The sequence below is a fragment of the Heloderma suspectum genome, chromosome 4 (assembly GCF_057233095.1).
Source record: "Heloderma suspectum isolate Gila_16-S chromosome 4, 16-S_ref, whole genome shotgun sequence".
Lineage (NCBI taxonomy): Eukaryota > Metazoa > Chordata > Lepidosauria > Squamata > Helodermatidae > Heloderma > Heloderma suspectum.
Genome location: NC_139461.1, coordinates 100,820,973 through 100,837,575, shown reverse-complemented (window position 1 = coordinate 100,837,575; position 16,603 = coordinate 100,820,973). Strand labels below are relative to the sequence as shown.

The 16,603-nt window shown below is 40.5% G+C and overlaps 1 protein-coding gene across 4 annotated transcripts in view; it reads left to right on the top strand.

Moving 5' to 3' along the window:
• SLC66A2 (solute carrier family 66 member 2) overlaps positions 1–15,781 on the top strand; it is a 115,166-nt gene extending 99,385 nt beyond the window's left edge. For all 4 annotated transcript variants that reach the window (XM_084850062.1, XM_084850061.1, XM_084850064.1 and 1 more), the window contains one exon: positions 12,264–15,781. In XM_084850062.1, the coding sequence (XP_084706188.1) occupies positions 12,264–12,471 (208 nt within the window). In that variant the 3' untranslated portion in view covers positions 12,472–15,781. The remainder of the gene's footprint in view (positions 1–12,263) is intronic.
• Positions 15,782–16,603: the final 822 nt, after the last annotated feature.

The window sequence follows — 16,603 nt, the reverse complement described above, 5'->3', positions numbered from 1 at the left end:
TATGATACTGCTGTTCAGGTACTTGAATGATTGTCACAGAGAAGAAAGCCAGGATCTCTTCTCGATCATGCCAGAGTGCAGGACATGGAATAATGGGCTCAAGTTGCAGGAAGCCGGATTCCGGCCAAACATTAGGAAAAACTTCCTGACTGTTAGAGCAATACGACAATGGAACCAATTACCTAGGGAGGTAGTGAGCTGTCCCACACTGGAGGCATTCACGACGAGGCTGGACAGCCATCTGTCAGGGATGCTCTGACTTGGATTCCTGCATTGAGCAGGGGGTTGGACTCGATGGCCTTGTAGGCCCCTTCCAACCCTACTATTCTATGATTCTATGATCTCTAAGCCACATGGCTCAGCCAAAGATGAAAGGCAAAGGGAGTCATTTTCAAGTGGGCATGTCCTGCAGGAAAGGCCTCGTGGGCTGGATTTTGCCTATGGGCCGAAGATTCCCCAAGCCTGGAGATTAGACTGCATGTTGGTCTGACTTATACACTGTCCTGGGGCCAGCTCACAAAGAGCAATTGCATGGACGCATGACTCCATGAAGCAGCAACCCCATGGCAGTAGCATATAGGATGGCAAGATTTCCATGATGGCGGTGTCTCAGAGAAATGTGCTGCTATGATTGAGACTTTGTGCTGACCACAAACATACCACCCATGTGGAGATATTGTGCCTGTCTCCACTTGAAGCCTTGTCAGGCAGCCTCATGTGCTCTCAAGGCAATTTCAGTTGGGGCCACCATCCATGTGTGAAGCAGTCTGAAATGCAGGAGGCAAAAATTAAATTGGTGTTATCAGAACTGTTGTTGCCTAGAGGTCTGCTTTATGTGTTAAACTTGGATCAAGTTTGGTGCAGGGGACCCATACTATGTGAGTTGCTTCCTATGCAATGGTTGTGTGATGCAACACTCATGTAATTTGCGCCGATTCTAGGAACACCAAGCAACCTCCCTGAAAATGAGAGATGGACCTGATATTGTTATAATCTGCTTAAACTACATGTGCTACTTGATACAAGGGTTTAACCATCCAGAGAGAAGCCCATGTGTATCAAGTTCTTGGTAGCCTCCTTGCACTTTTGATTATATACGTTTGAACTTAATTTTATTCAAAAATAAGTCCATCATCCAGGCTGATGATGTATTTGCTTAGTGTATGTGACACTTGTGTTCACTTTGGAATTATCTTTCTCAGTAGAACTTCCATCATATATTATTATTAAAGGGCTGTACATACACCCCAACCCCAAAGCTGGCTGTTACAAATCTCTCATGTTATGTTATCCATTCACTCAGGGATATAGTTTCTGCTTCATGCCAAAGTTCCAAAAATAACAGCTAGAGCTCTTCCTTCCCAATTCCAGTTAACTGGTTTTTGTGATAGATGAGGGCTGGACATATTGCTTCCTCTTGTGATTGTCAGTGGTGCTGTAATGCCAGAGAGATTGCTACAAAGTGACATAAGAAATTCCTTCCAGAGGTTGTGCACATAGGCATGCTGGAATGAGTTTCAAATTTAGAACTCCTAATGATTGACTAAGGTTTATGCTATCAGCCTTAAAGGACTATTACCTGCTCATTCAGGAATTCCATATTTTTAGGTGCAAATTGAATTAATCTCATTTTAAAATACTCAAACTACTAATGCTTTTAAAATGTACCCTATTAATAAAAATAGTGTTGGAAGTTTGGAGCATGAATTGCATTAGTACCAGTCTCAACTCCTGGTTGCAATTAAATTCCCAACAGCTTCTTTAATTTCATGCCTTACATTTTCCCTGCATTAGCTTCCTTGCTGGGTACAAGCCTGTCTTTTGTGATGGTAATGTTGTTGTATACTTGCTACAGAAAAGCCACACATTAAAGCTCAGTGGTTTACTTGGAAAAACAACAGGGTCTTGTAGCACCTTAAAAACTAATATTATGGCATACGCTTTTGTGACTAGAGTCCGCTTAATCAGATACAATGATGAAATGAACAGTATAGCCAATGAAAGCTTATGCCATATATGTTAGTGTATAACAGGGGGCGGGGCAATGTAGCTCACCATGGCCATTTGTATGGTCCCCATCCAGTCCCTGCTGTTACTGCCGCCAACCCCGCCCCGCCAATACCAGCAATTCTGCTGGGAAACATGGCGTGTCTGGAGCAGAATTGGGATCTCATTCTGTTCAGTGGGGCTTATTTATTTATTATTTGTAGAGAGAGTTTTTTTTAATACAGGGTTTACATTGTGCAAATTCATAGCTCTGATGTATATGACAGTGAGGCAAAAAGTAGAGGTGCTGGTAATAGCTGGAATGTTGCAGTGACAATATGGTTCCTGAAACTATGGGGATGCCTAAAAAGTGTCCTTATTGGTCCATTGCTTAGATTGTGCAGCTTTGCTGTGGAACCTATTTTTTATGCTACAGATTGTGTGCAGATTAAGTTAATCTGATTGATGAATTTGCATTTGTGCTGCCAGCAAAGCCCACTGATGCAAGGGGTCCAGTGCACACAGAGTTCATAGGAAGGGCTGTCTGATATATTAAAGTGCAGAGAATCTGCCTTGCATAAATCTCAGTAAATGCTGGGTGTTTTTCAGCACCGCAGTGAACGGGAGAGCCTGACCCTTGTGGAGCTCTATGTACACATAGAGCCTCACAGAGTTTTGGATCGTGTTCATATTCTAGATGATTTGTCCAGGATGAAGTCTGTCTTGTCAGAATCCCTATGCCAGTATTTTTTCCATTAGTGTCATAAAGGCAGAGAGGATGGCTGTTAATGCTCTGAGGGGCTCAGTAGGACATCATATCCAACCCCATGCCATTGCACAAGATTTCCACTGTCTAAATCAGTCTTAAGAATGCTGGGCAGCTTGTTCTTTTGATGGAAGTTACGTTATGTGCATATTGAGAAAGCTTTCTAGTGAATTAATTTGCACACAGTGGATGCTTCTATTCAGTAGTGTAATTATTAAGGCTGTAATCTTTAATGGATGAACGTTTTCCATAAAAACATTTATTCTTTTCTTAGCTGGATGGTTGCTTATCTGTGTTCCAAGAACTTTTTAAGTGCTGCCCTAGTGGTTTTTCTTTCTGGAAGATGAGACCAACAATACTATCTCCAGCTTCCAGATATCTGAATTTGAAATGTTTCCATAAGTCGTACCACTGCACAAACCACATTTTACTATCAGAGCAGATCTTGATGTAGACTCACCATCATGCATCTATTTAGAAAGAGCCTTTTAAGATTTTGGATACTCTAATTGTTCAGTGAATAAAATTGGCACTGATGTTCATGGCTTATAGTAAGAATGCAATTACATCAGGGAAACATGTACTCTTTTTTTTTTTTTAAAGTGTACAGGTATGTGTGGTGAAACCATTCTGGAGTTTTAAGAGGAAATCATTATTTAATTCTCAACTGTCTTTGCTTCTCTCTGCTTGCAACTGTTTGTCCATTTTTGACTGAAGAAGGCTGCAAGCAGAAAAGCTCGAGTTCAAAGAATTGATAGTAAAACCCTTGTTCAGGGCAGAGGCAAGCTAGCATAAACAGTCAGACAATAGATAGATGATACTAATAATGGAGACGTTTCTACTGGGAGTCTTATAACTGAGAAAATGTTTAGGTCTGAGACTAGTAAAATAACATTTGGACACTCCTATCTTACATACACTGCTGTAATGACCCACCCGAGGTGGAGGATGTATCTGCTGGGGGTGTGAGAGACGCAGAGTGTGAGAGAGAAATACTAGGTATCATATATTTTGAAATTCTTGTTTCTGCGGCTTGGATTCTAGAAACAATTTGCCATTACCCTATGGCAACAAGCATGTAACTGAGGCAAGATCAGTTGTCTAGGTTCACAAACCTGGCTTAGAAGAGCTCCTTTGACCTTTTAGTACCCGTGTGTTTGCAGTTGCAGTTTTTCTTGTCATGGTATAACAGCGTCAAGAAACTCCCCACTTGCTAGATATCGCCATGCTATTGAGCGACTAAAAGCACATATGGTTGCAATGAATGGGATAAACCTAGTCAATTCCTTAAATGAAAATGCTCTTTGGCAGATTACTGTATGTACTGCAGTTGCCCTCATTTTGTCATGACAATTTAGAAAGTGGCCTCCTTGCCTTAAATAATGGATAATCTTTTTTGGCTGAGAAACTGTCCTGAGTTTGAATGATATATATCATATTTACATGGTGACTTCAGTAGAATAGGTTTTCTTCCCCCTATGTGGAATGTACCTTCTCACGATCAGCAGAAAACAATGTACTCTGTTTCTTCAAATCAGAAAGATTCCCCAGTTTTTCTTAAATAAAATTATGAGGAAGTCTGAACACATTTTTCATGTAATTAAGAGGCTACTGTAAAGGAGAGAAACAATTACGGTTTCCCATGGCCATTGGTAGAAGGACAATAAATACTGGCTTAAACTGCAAAGGAGCAGATTTAAAGCACACCTGCATTTAGAGTTGGAATGGGTTCCAAAATCAGGTGTTCTTCCATATCAATTAGTATGCATGCATCCCTTTCATTTCTTGAGAATCTGCACCATGGAAGAGCATCTTTTTGAAGTGGTAGTGTTTTGTAGATTTGTAATGCCTAAAGGTGAAAAATGGCTTAATTCTTTATTCAGAGACCATTTCTTGGGTGCTTTCTGAATGACAGTTCTTCTTAATTGTCTCTATGCAGTCAGAGTTTCTTTGCCTGCTCAGAGCTTCATTTGGGAAACTTCTATACCTAGGCTAGACTTTTGGTGGGATCCTTGCCCAGCCTCTGATCAGATGCTCAAGAGGGTGGCTCCCACCTTCCCACTCAGTTCTCTTTTGACAGCCACAGCTGTAGCTTCAGGGAACATTTGCTCTAAGGGGAGAAATATAAAAAATCACAACAAAATATTTTTCCCCACTTTTCCCTTGGTTATTCTTTCTATCTTCTCAGTTTTTTAATACTGTGTTTTCATTTATTTTTCATGCTTCAGTGTTTTATTTTCCGTAGCAGCCCTTTTGGGCTTATTATTACTTTTTCTCCTTGTGCTCTTCTTGCAGCAGTGAATTGCTACCTTTATATGGTCACAACCTTTGCCTCCTTTGGAAGAAAGTAATTTGGTTGAGGCCTGGCTCACTTTTACCAAACAGGTCAGAGGGAACATGACTTCATGCTCTCCTGTGAGAGAAGACGTTTTAAGCAACTGACTCCAGCAAAGTCTCTCAGAGTCACCCCTCAATACTCTGCTCTACACTATCTCCATCCAGTAGCAATCTACTGCAGCAGCAAGTTGTGAGCTTTTGGGCTGAACTGATACTTCATCTTCAGCGGCTCCTTGGAAGCTGCCAGTTCTTTGACAACTCCTTTGATAAGAGGACCATCTGGGTCAGTATCAGGCTCATTAGCTCCCAGCTAAGTCAGTATTAAAGTGTCATGAAGCAGGCTTTTCTGAGATTTCTAAAAAGAAAAAGAAAAAAAGGGATATATCTGGAGTCCTCATCAGTCACGAGACAAAGCAAAAACCCTGTGGACATCCTACTGGAATCAACCCATGTGCTGGTCTTGAGTTTGTCCAAGTCCACAGTGCCAAAACAACTTGTGGAGTAGGTGGTATCAAGTTGAACACTCCTTTCCCCACCAGCACTGGTACTAGAAAAATTTGCAATCGCTTCTCCACAGATCCCATTACTGGAAGTGTTTCCCTCAGTTGTATTGCTTGAGACTGACCAACCCATTAGAAGATGAGTCTGTGCTGGAGGGATAATTTATTGATCTTACTCCAGAGGATTTACATACCCTTCACTTGGACTGTGATCCTCCCCATTCTTAGTATCATTCTTCTTATCATGCCCAACATTTGCCAATCCAGTGCTGGTCACTCTTGGAGATCTAGTACAGAGACTGGTCCAAAGCTTCTAGAGTCTCAACCCTGGTCACCTGGATGTTGGAAGAATTACTCTCCTTCTCAATATTCCTCAGTTTTGGGGGTGTGATGAAACTCTCATGTCTGTCTGCCTCCACTTTGAGACAGCTGTCCTCACTGTCCTGCAAGCTTCAGCCCCTAAATTCACCAGGTAAAAGAGACACCCAGTATGCCTAATTGATTTCCTTTACCCAACCAGGAGAAATACACAGGTAGTATGAACACTATTGGTAGCGCAGAAAGATGAACAAGACGTGGGATTTTATCATTTGAAAACAAGCAAATTAAAGTTTATTTAATACAAGAGATATTATAATTAATCACTCAGTTCTCAGTCTTAGAACTGCCTCCTCTACCCCTTCTAACTCCTGTCCCCACAATCCGAATATCTAGATGTAGCTTCATCAAACCTTAAGGCCCTATCTAATCAACTGTCTGCTCCTGCCTTTTATAAACTCAGTCTCCACACACACGCGCGCACACACACACACGCCCCCCCACCTTTCACCCACTCACTACCAAACAGTTAACCCTAACTTACCTGGGTTCTATTTAACACAGCATATAAACATTAATATATACTCCACATGGCAAGCATTATGATTTTGTCACAGTGGTCTTACACACTGAAGGGCAGCTGTTGCAGTTCTAGCTATTAAGATACAATAAGCAGACAAAACCTACAAGAATCTGATATCATTGAGAATATAATTTAAAATATATACATGTAGACCCCTAAGTTCTAGAAGAATACAAATTATGATAGTCTATAATACAATGATACAGGAAAGCAGAATTACAAAGTATAAAAATCAGTGGTTCAAGGAGACTTGACGGATATCCAGGACAGTCCCATTTCAAATGGTCTTTTTCAAAAAAAAATTTTTAGAATCACGCTAATCATTACTTGAGCAATATCCAACTCTCAGATGGTTTTTCAAGGTTCTTATCAAAAACATGCCCATAGAGAAAATACAATTATTTAACATAATACAGCTTAAACCATCAAAAAGTTCCAGTTATGAAACATATATTGAATATACATATTACAAAAAAAGAACCCCCCAGCTGTACAGACTGGGACGTTCAGGTGAGGATTAGTCTGTGGTAACAGCCTATCAAAAAAAGAAAGTAATTTTTTTTTGGGAGGGGAACCCTTATAAAGAAAGGCCCTAGCAATAGGGAAATTCATCACCCTATCCCAGATTCATAACATGGGTACTGGCCAGTAGGTGCCTGTAATACTTGCTAGCTAGAGGGGGCCATATTCCATTGACACACTATTGTGCTGAATGCTTGGAAAATGTGATGGCTGTGTAACTGAAGTGATTTCTTGAGGGAAGATGTTTGGATTCCCTGCAACAGTTGGGTATTTATCCCCCGCCACTGGAGGGGAAAAAACTATCTGGAGAAGCCCTGAATGAGTATCTGTTATGTCTTGGTTAAGTTTAGAAAATCCTGGAGGTGGCTAGGTTACAACATCCTTTATGTAACTAATAGGTGTAAATGTCCAGGATACTAGGTTTCATTTGTAATATGACATGTGATATGCAAGGTATAAGGAAGGGAACTTCTCTTTCCTTGGCTAAATATGGCGCTTCTGGCCGGTGGCACTCAAAGGTAGTATTTCCTGGATACGTATAGTAACTTCTAAAATACTTGTCTAAGAAAGTGTCTGGTCTCACGTGAGAGGGGTGCAGGATGTTTTTCTGACAACTGATTACAATCACATAATAAATATTTGTCCTGTCCTGTTTTCAGTGTTCATGTAATTACAGCCAAAAAAAATCCCTTGTTTGTTGTAAATGCAGTTTTTTTGAGCTGCCTAACTGGATTGTTGCATTTGCATATCATTGTTTAAACTAGCAATTTTAAAAAGCTCAGCTATAAGAACGGTACTTGTATTAGGGAGGCGTGTTGTCACTGGATACCATGGTAGTGAATTACATCGCTGGAAAGTGCTATTTTTGTTGCTTGAGCCTCTGGCAATAACATCTCTTTCAGAGCAGCTCCTGCTCCCGTCATTCCCTCTAGCATATTTGTTGCAAAACCTGATACTCTTGCACCTCTTGCTAGTTAACCAGCCAGGTTGCAGCATGGTTCACCACACACCTGATTTCCTGTCTAGCACTGCCTCTTTATTTTCTTTACAGCCATGAAGCTGTTAACATTTTCCTAACTGATGGGGCCTTTGGTGACCCAAAAGATTGGGACCACTGCAGTACAGACCTCTGGGAGATCTGCATCAAAATCTGCCCATTTTGCAATTAGAAAAACTAGATTCTGCGAGAAGAGTCCTCCATAGTGTTGTGATCAGTACATATTACATACGTTTTGGTTGTTGTAAAAAAAAATGTATTACAATGTGCTCTTCATGAAATTGGAAGCTTTGGTAGGACTCTCATTTAGTGGGGCTGAATAATGTAAGCATTGGGTTTGTGGTGTAACCAGTACAATTCCGCTTCATGGCAATTCCCAAGTAGTGGTGCTTGCCCTTGTGTTAACTATGTAGGCTATGAAGGCTTTCATTCTCTGTAATAAATCATGAAATGCTGTGGCTGCCAAATTTTGCAACCCTTTTTGCAGTTGCAGAACTTGGACAATCCCCATTATGTACTTTATTTTACAATTTATATCAGCCTTTCCCAACCTGGTGTCTTCCAGATGTGTCAGATTACAATTCCCATCATTCACAGCCAGCATGGCCATTCCCAGCCAGGTTGAGGAAGGTTGGCTTATATAGTTAACACTGAAATGTTGGTTTATTGGTAAAAACTTGGCTTGGATCAGGCCATATGCTTCATTGTTGGAATTTACCATCAATACAGTCTTGTTACAGGTTTATACATTACCTAGGTGCCAGATGCTTGGTGGATAAAATGTGACTTCTAGATATTCTGGACATGTTCTTTTGAAGTTAGTTGGGGTCTTTGGTTTGGATTGCAGTCTTTTTAGCATATTTCCAGTTTGTTAAAATGCCTTCCATAAAACGATTGCATTGTTGCATATGTCTTCCCCCTTCCACTAATGGAGAGGAAAATTGTTCTGTAGAGCAGCCGCTCAAAATGGAGAAAATAACCTTTGTGTAATGAAATCCTCCTTATCTGTCCATGCACTTGGCTTCTTTCTTGCTTCCAGGCAGACTGTGTGCTACTTCTAGCTTCCTGCCTATCTGGGGTTTCTTTCTGGGTTCCCCCCCCTTTTTTTCTGCAAAAATAAGAATTCTGAGCGGCTGTTGGCCTTCAAAGAAGACTCTATTTTATTCAGCTTACAAAAGTCTCCTCCTCCTGTATGAAATTCTGAAACAATTCAACAGGAAAAATTGTTGTGCCAGCAAAGCTAGTCTGGTCTCCCTTGATATATGCAAAAGTTCTATTATTCTGAAGGGGGACGAGTGTGAGCAATGAAGAGACACTAATAACATAAATGGGGACACACATGAAGCAGAAATTTCCAGTGCCATTCACCATACCAGATGAGCTCCTGAGGTGGGAAGAGGCTGCCCTCCTTTTTCCTGGCCCTCTGGCCAAACTGCACTCTGTTAAATTGGGGCTGTCAGAACTGTATTGCTTTGTCTTCCCCCACCCTTTAAGTGGACTTGAAATACAAAGGATTGATAATTGAGTAAGAATGACCTCAGAATATTGTAAAAATGTAGGCTCTAAAATGCCATCTTATAACTGTTGCTTATTCTTTTTGAGAGATTATATTTACGTGCAAAAGCTCTGGGGTGTTGGGTACACAACATTAAGCAAAACAGCCTTTAAAGAGAACAGTTAAACGTTTATAAGAAAGGTAACTGCTGCAAGTTGTCTAGGTTTATTATTGTTGTTTTAGAGTTAAAAAGTAGTTTTGGACTTTCATGTATCAATTTCTAGGTTTTCTATTGCCTTCATGGTATATGTGTGTATTGTTTGGGATTGGATGCATAGTAAATGTTACCCAAACATTGTGTTAAAGTGTGGATGCTGTTGAATGTTTTAGACAGGAGACTGTACTCCATCAAGAAAGCATTGTTCTCCCAATCCTGTAGCTTTGGTACACATATGAAAGTTTCAAAGCATACACAGGATTCAGTGTCAGAGCTTACCGATTCCTGAAAATGTTGGAAAATGTTCTGTGCAGATACAATTGGTGTATCCCTTTAGGCAGAAGTCTATGTACACCTCAAGCCCCGGCAGAGCTTTTGATTGCTGCCTTGGTCACAAGTCGTGCAAGAGATTTGCAGTTACATTGAGGGCTTTCAGAAATTTCTTCACTTGGATTTGTGAGAATTTTGGCTTATAACCAAGCCAGTTTGAATAGGATGGTCACTGGGGGAAGCCTCAGATGCCTGTACAGATCTCTTCTGTGCAGTCCTCATGATTGTGCCATTCTATGAACTAAGACCATCCCCAGGTGCTGACTTTCTGTGACAACTTCAAGCCTTTTGTCGGTGGCTTGGTGTAGTTGCATGCTGATCTCTGGGTCATTTACTGTACTATGTACTAACCAAAAATGCTAGATCAGAGTGGAGTGTACCTATGTGTGTGCAGCCACCAGCAAAGACAGTGGATTTGAACCAGACTAAGTTAGTTGAATGTAATTGTCATTGAAATCAATGGGACTTAATTTATGTCATGACTAATTTGTCCCATTGATTTTAATGGGACTTATGTTCAACTAACTTAGCCAAATTCAACCCATTAGTTCCAAACACCTTAAATTATCTCTTCTGTGAAGTAGTTCCTGTTTTGCTTCTGGATTTTCAGGTAGGTACCACTGGGGAAGCAGAATATGAGTAGATTGCATATCTCTCTTGCAGCATCAACAATATCTTCTTTCAAGTTTGTTAATTTTTTTTATCACAAATGTATGTCTTGCAGAAGATTATTTTGTGGCTTCAGTCACCAGAGTTGTATAAAGTTCATACACAACTAATATCTTTGCTATCTTCAAGGTCTGGTTGACTGTTGTACTTCTACTGTAATCCTGAGCACACTTACTATGGATTACATCCCATTGAATACAGTGGGACCTACTTCTTAATTACCATGTTTAGGATTATGGTGCACATCTCTCATTCCAATTTTATGGCCAGAGTATAAACTTTGTCCCATCTAACATTTGCTCCAACTCCCCTTTTTCTCTCACTGGTTAGAGTTAGACAAATGCTAGGCCTTGTCCCTATTTTGTCACACACATGGTTGCATCTGATTAATTGTAAATAAGATCTGAAGTGCTCACCGCTTCCAATTATATTTCATACATATTGCATAATGTCTTTTATGTTATTATAACAATGAACTCCAAAGCTTTTACTGGGCTCTCCTTATCATTCCATTAAAAAGACTGTCCATTTATAATGCATTAAGACTGTTACAGGCACTTAAAAACTGGCAGTGTTTTCGACTCTCACTACTGAGAGTACATTAATGAAAACATTTATTTTTAAAATAATAAACGCTATCTCAGACACACACCCCTTTATTCTCACATTTCAATAGAAAGGAAAGCCAGAATAATATTGTGCTTTAGACTCACAATAATGGTTTAAAAGTAATGAGTAAGATACCCCTCCTTTCAATAAGTTGTTGTTTCTGTAGAGGCACTTATTATTTCTCTGTGTGTTCATAGTCTGATCATCTGCTGGCTTGGGATAAGATTAAATAAATATAAACAAAAGGGGAAGGTACCTGCACATGCAGGCCCTTTGCAAACAGCTTTAATTAAACCTGGAAGCCTCTAATTAACCAGGTTTCCCTTTTCCCCCAGCCCTGTCTTGTTTCAAAGCAGGTAGCCATTTGGATGAAATGAGAATTTATGTCTGATCAGAGACTTCCTGGTTTCACTGCCACTTGCACAAAAGGAAGTACAAAAGGGCTGCGTGCATGAGCAAAAGGGTCATTGTCATCTGAACCAGCTCATCCTCTCTTGTGGGCTTGGGCTAGTGATCGTCTCTCATATTCCATTACCCATCTGTAAGACAGGAATTATTACATGTGCCACAGAATTGTTGTGGGCATGTCTGCAGCCAATAGCACCACAAATTTTAAACTGGTTTCAAAACACCCTGTGTCGTATGAAGTCGTGTGGCATGATTTTGATTGGGTTTTTAAAAATATATGAACTAGACAGTTTCGTGCCTGGTTACTCTGTAGAAGAGTAAACAAAAGACTTCTCGACTTGCTAGCTTTAGCAGGCATTACATTAGGAGATTAAAAAGAATGATGATTAATATTTTCCCCTCCTCTGCTAGCACTGATATTTAATTGGGCAGTCACAATACCACAGCTTCTATTAGTGGTATTTCTTTTTCCTGTTTTCCATTTTTCCTCTTCTAAAAAATGCTTTTCTCTCCTCTCCCTTTTAAGTGTTAAGATGGTGCTGATGTGGACCAGTGGTGACGCCTTCAAGACCGCGTACTTCCTCCTGAACCAGGCTCCCTTCCAGTTCTCCATCTGTGGACTTCTCCAGGTCTTTGTGGATATGGCCATCCTGCTGCAGGTTTACTTCTTCAGCTGCCACCCACAGAAGCCAGCTTCACACACAGCACACCCAGCCAGTACAAAGGCACTTTAAAGCACAAAATGGAGGCAGTGTTGAGATGTTTGGAACCAGCCTTGCAGCTTCACTTCTACTTGTAACTAATGTGTTTCTGATGGGCTGGAAATAGAAGAGTCAAGCTTGGAAACCTCTATAGGTACCATATCTGGCATTGTTTTTATTATTTGCCTTTCCTTGGGTTGCATGCCCATTGAAATGGATTTTCCTCTTTGGGGCTCCCATTAGGTTTTTATTGTATGTATGGACATACCTAAGTCTTATTCACTTATCTCTCTACACAGGCGTGAGTGTATCACAAGGATCGGATGTTAATGTTTTCAATGCTATTTTTAAAAAAAGTTTAGTCGCAAGAATCACAGTATTTTGTCAGAAGCTTTTACCTTATTTATATAAAATATGTATATCAGTAGTACTTTTGGAATATCTGTTATATTTCGGATATGACTGACGAAGGCAATGCATTCATTATAAGTGAAAATGCAAAATCATTTTTTTAATGATAAGTACACTTGATCAAGGGGAGGGGAGGTTGAAGCTAGGAGGAGAGGGGTTGGTGAATGATGTAAAGAAATGTATTTTATTCACTATAAATGTGTTTAGTAAGCATATATATATACATGCACACACACATGCGCGCATGCACACTGCTGGACCAGTGTGGCCAATGAATAGATCCAAGTGAAGAATGGTTGTGGTATGGGTGATGCTACGGCCAAATGGAAGCTACAAATCAGATGTTAACTTGGTGGTGTAAGGAAGGGAAGGAATCTAATATAACACAGTAAATCTTGTTTCTGAAACGGTGGAACTCATTTGAGGGCTGAGGAGAAATGTGAGCAATTTGAGGAATCCTGTAGAGGCATTGCTAAAAGAACCAATGAAGGCCTTATGATAGTAGTGGTGTGAAAGTGGGAAAGCCAGAAAGAAACTCAATGTGTAGCCGAGGCCTTACCTATGTTCTTTGTGCCAGTACATTTGTTCAGTGGAAAAGTGAGCAGAGTTACATAGCGGTGTCTTCCCAGTGTAGGCACTCTGAAATGTCTTGAAACATTTGAGTCTTAAGCTGCACTAATCAGTAAGAGTACTGTCAGTATAGCTGCATCTTAAATTAAGGGAAACTTACCTGGGTAGGTTTCCTCAAAGAAAGAATTAGTACAGTAGCCTAGGAGAGAGCCATTCTCAGGAGGAAGAGCAATAGCCTAGTGATGGGCAGGCCTCCTTTCTAAGAAGAAAGCTGAAATGTGACATTTTTCTGAGTATTATTTAATGCCAAATGTTGCCATTTTGTGTGCAGGGGGAAATTTTTTCAGTAGCCAAATTCTGAAGAGAAATTATAACAGTATTTCTAAGCCCATTAAGGTCTTACACAGGTTGCTTAATTTTAGCAAATACCATAGTTAGTAACTGAAATGGTGAGTGAAAAAACATGTAGGGATGCATATCTATACGAAACATAGATGAGAGACAGGGAGGATCTGTATGTAAAGTATGTCAGTTTCAGACTGCATCTCTTTTTTTTTGAGGACTTGATCTGGAATGCCTGTACAGCTTGAATTGTTGTTTTTCAAATTTCTTGATTTTGACCAGTTGCCAAAAGGAGCTTACTTTCACCCCTGTGAGGTGAACATGCAGTCATGCTGTGCTTCAGGAACTGTTCTGTTCCCTTAAAAGAAATCTGTGATAGCCCAGAAACGTACATTCTTCACTGTTAGAGAAACCCTGCAAGGGGGTGACATTTTAAGTCAGCACTAGGCACCTGTTAAATTGTTGCCTTCATTCCCTAAAATTCTTCCAAAGAATAATTACTTTGCACCTGTAAGTCTGATCCACAAACTGTTTTCAGCTGGGCATCATCCTTGCTTGGTGCATTTGGTTCTGCCAAATCTTCTTTGTCTGAAGAGAAAGGAACATTTCATCACTGCAATAGAGTGAAAGCCTATCAGAATTTTTGTTTTAAGGAATTGTTTGCCTTCTGCACTTGCACAGCATTTGCTTTCCAAATTCTTCATCTGTTAAGTATTGAAAAACCTCAAAACTGGCTGGGCTTCCTGTTCTACAAGTGAAACCCTCCATGTCTGAAGGGCGAATTCTGCCAACATGGCAGCTTGAATGCACAGGAAATCAGTCCATTCTTTAATAGGGAGAGTAGGCTACTCCCCATTCTGCAGTACTGTAGTGGATCTCTCCCTGCCTGCCTGGCATATAAACAAAACCTCAGGAAAGCTCCTTTATTCAGAGCTTGGTGTGAAGCGCTATAGTTGACTTCAGACTTTGTGCGATTGATTGGCTCCCATGCTTACTCCCTTATGCCTGAAGTGACCTTACCAAGCTGATGTTATGTGGCATGGCAGAATATGAATGTGTAATTGCTCTCCTTTTCACAAATGTTCTGACTACGTTACGACATCTGGGCATTTGTCTTTTAAATTAGAAAACTCCATCATAGTTCTATTTCCCTGGTATGCTGCTGTAACGAGGGTTGTATTTCTACTTGTACAACAGGATTTCTTATACCTTGCTATGCTAGGCTTTATTTTTGTATGGGGCAGTCTCTCTTTCTCTCCCCCCTCCCGCCCCATTGTTAGTTGAAAAGGGATTCAGGACTAAGTTAGTGTGTGTTAGCTTAGCCTGTGTATATCCCTAGTACTATTGAAAGTAAAATTAGTAGTATTTCCCTGTTTTCTTTTTGGAAGCTGTGCACAAGTTCTTAATTTCTACAGCCAGTACCCAAAAAGTAGGCTCAGGGCCCCATACTACTGCAAATACCGTTAGAGCAGTAGACTAGAGTCTAAAAACACTGTATTTATTTGTGGAATATAGAAAGCAGGGGAACTTAAGTTTTCTGAATTTCAGACTGCAAAGGTCAGGGGCCATTTTAAAACTTATGCCACATACTTTATCTTGACCATCCACCACACTGGGACAGGGAGAATCATCTGGGTTTTTCTGGTGGCCCCTCATGCAGCGCTGTTTCTGCAGAAAAGACCCTGTGACTCCTGCCCATATGACTGGAACATGGAACATGTAAACATTCTCCCAGCCAGGGGAATTGCTCACAGGTAAGCAGCTCCCACACACTTGGGAGAACAACTAAAGAGCAGCTCAGTGGTCAGTGAAACGCTTCCTTTAAAAACGTAAGAGAACTTTTTACATGTAAAGAAATCTTGTGTAACAGCGATCACATCAGAGTTCTGATAAAATTTAAGTACATCTCTCTGTTGAATGTATGGAATATTTCAATGGCACTGGCGTTGATTATCAGCTGCATTGATCTTTTTAACAATAAAGAAGTTATGCACACATACACTATTTGTTGTAGCTCTTTTCAAATGTAAAATGGGGAGAAAATGACTTTCGGTGGGGTTCAGTGAGCATGTCAGTAGATTTGTGTCGCCATCCTACCAAGTGGTGAGCATATGAATAGATGTGCATATTGGGGTGTGTATTTATTTTTATTATTATTTCATTTATATCCCGCCTTTTTTCCTCTTGCAAGGCACCCAAGGCGGCTTACATTATCCTCCTCCTCTCCATTTTATCCTCACAACAACAACCCTGTGAGGTAGGTTGGGCTGAGAGTGTGTGACTGGCCCAAAATCACCCAGTGAGCTTCCATGGCCGAGTGGGGACTAGAACCCGGATCTCCCAGCTCCCAGTCCAACACTCTTGCCACTACACCACACTGTATGTGTACATGCACCTGCATTCTTATATATAGGCAAACCAGAACTTACCAGAGGCCCTTGACAGATTTCCTAAGGTCAAAATATGATGGTTGCTGTTTATTGCTATTGCTAACTGTAAGGATTAATTTTGCACCAGTATTAGAGGTACAATGATATTCTCACATCCTGAATAGCATCATCTCCTTCACACTCAAGTCTCAGTCTTCCTAGAATATCAGAATGATTAATCATTTTCATAGCACCTTAAAATTTGCATTTTGCTGATTTAGCTGAATCTCTTATCCAAATCTTCAGTCATGTACTGAAGCATAGCTGAGAAAGGCTTTGCACCAACACGCTATTCACACAGACCCGTACTATTCACTGACCTACACCCTGGATGGTGGTCAGGATATACCTTTGGTCTGATCCATCAGGCCTCCTCTTAGTTATGTTCCTTCATGTCTACTGCAGCAAATAAG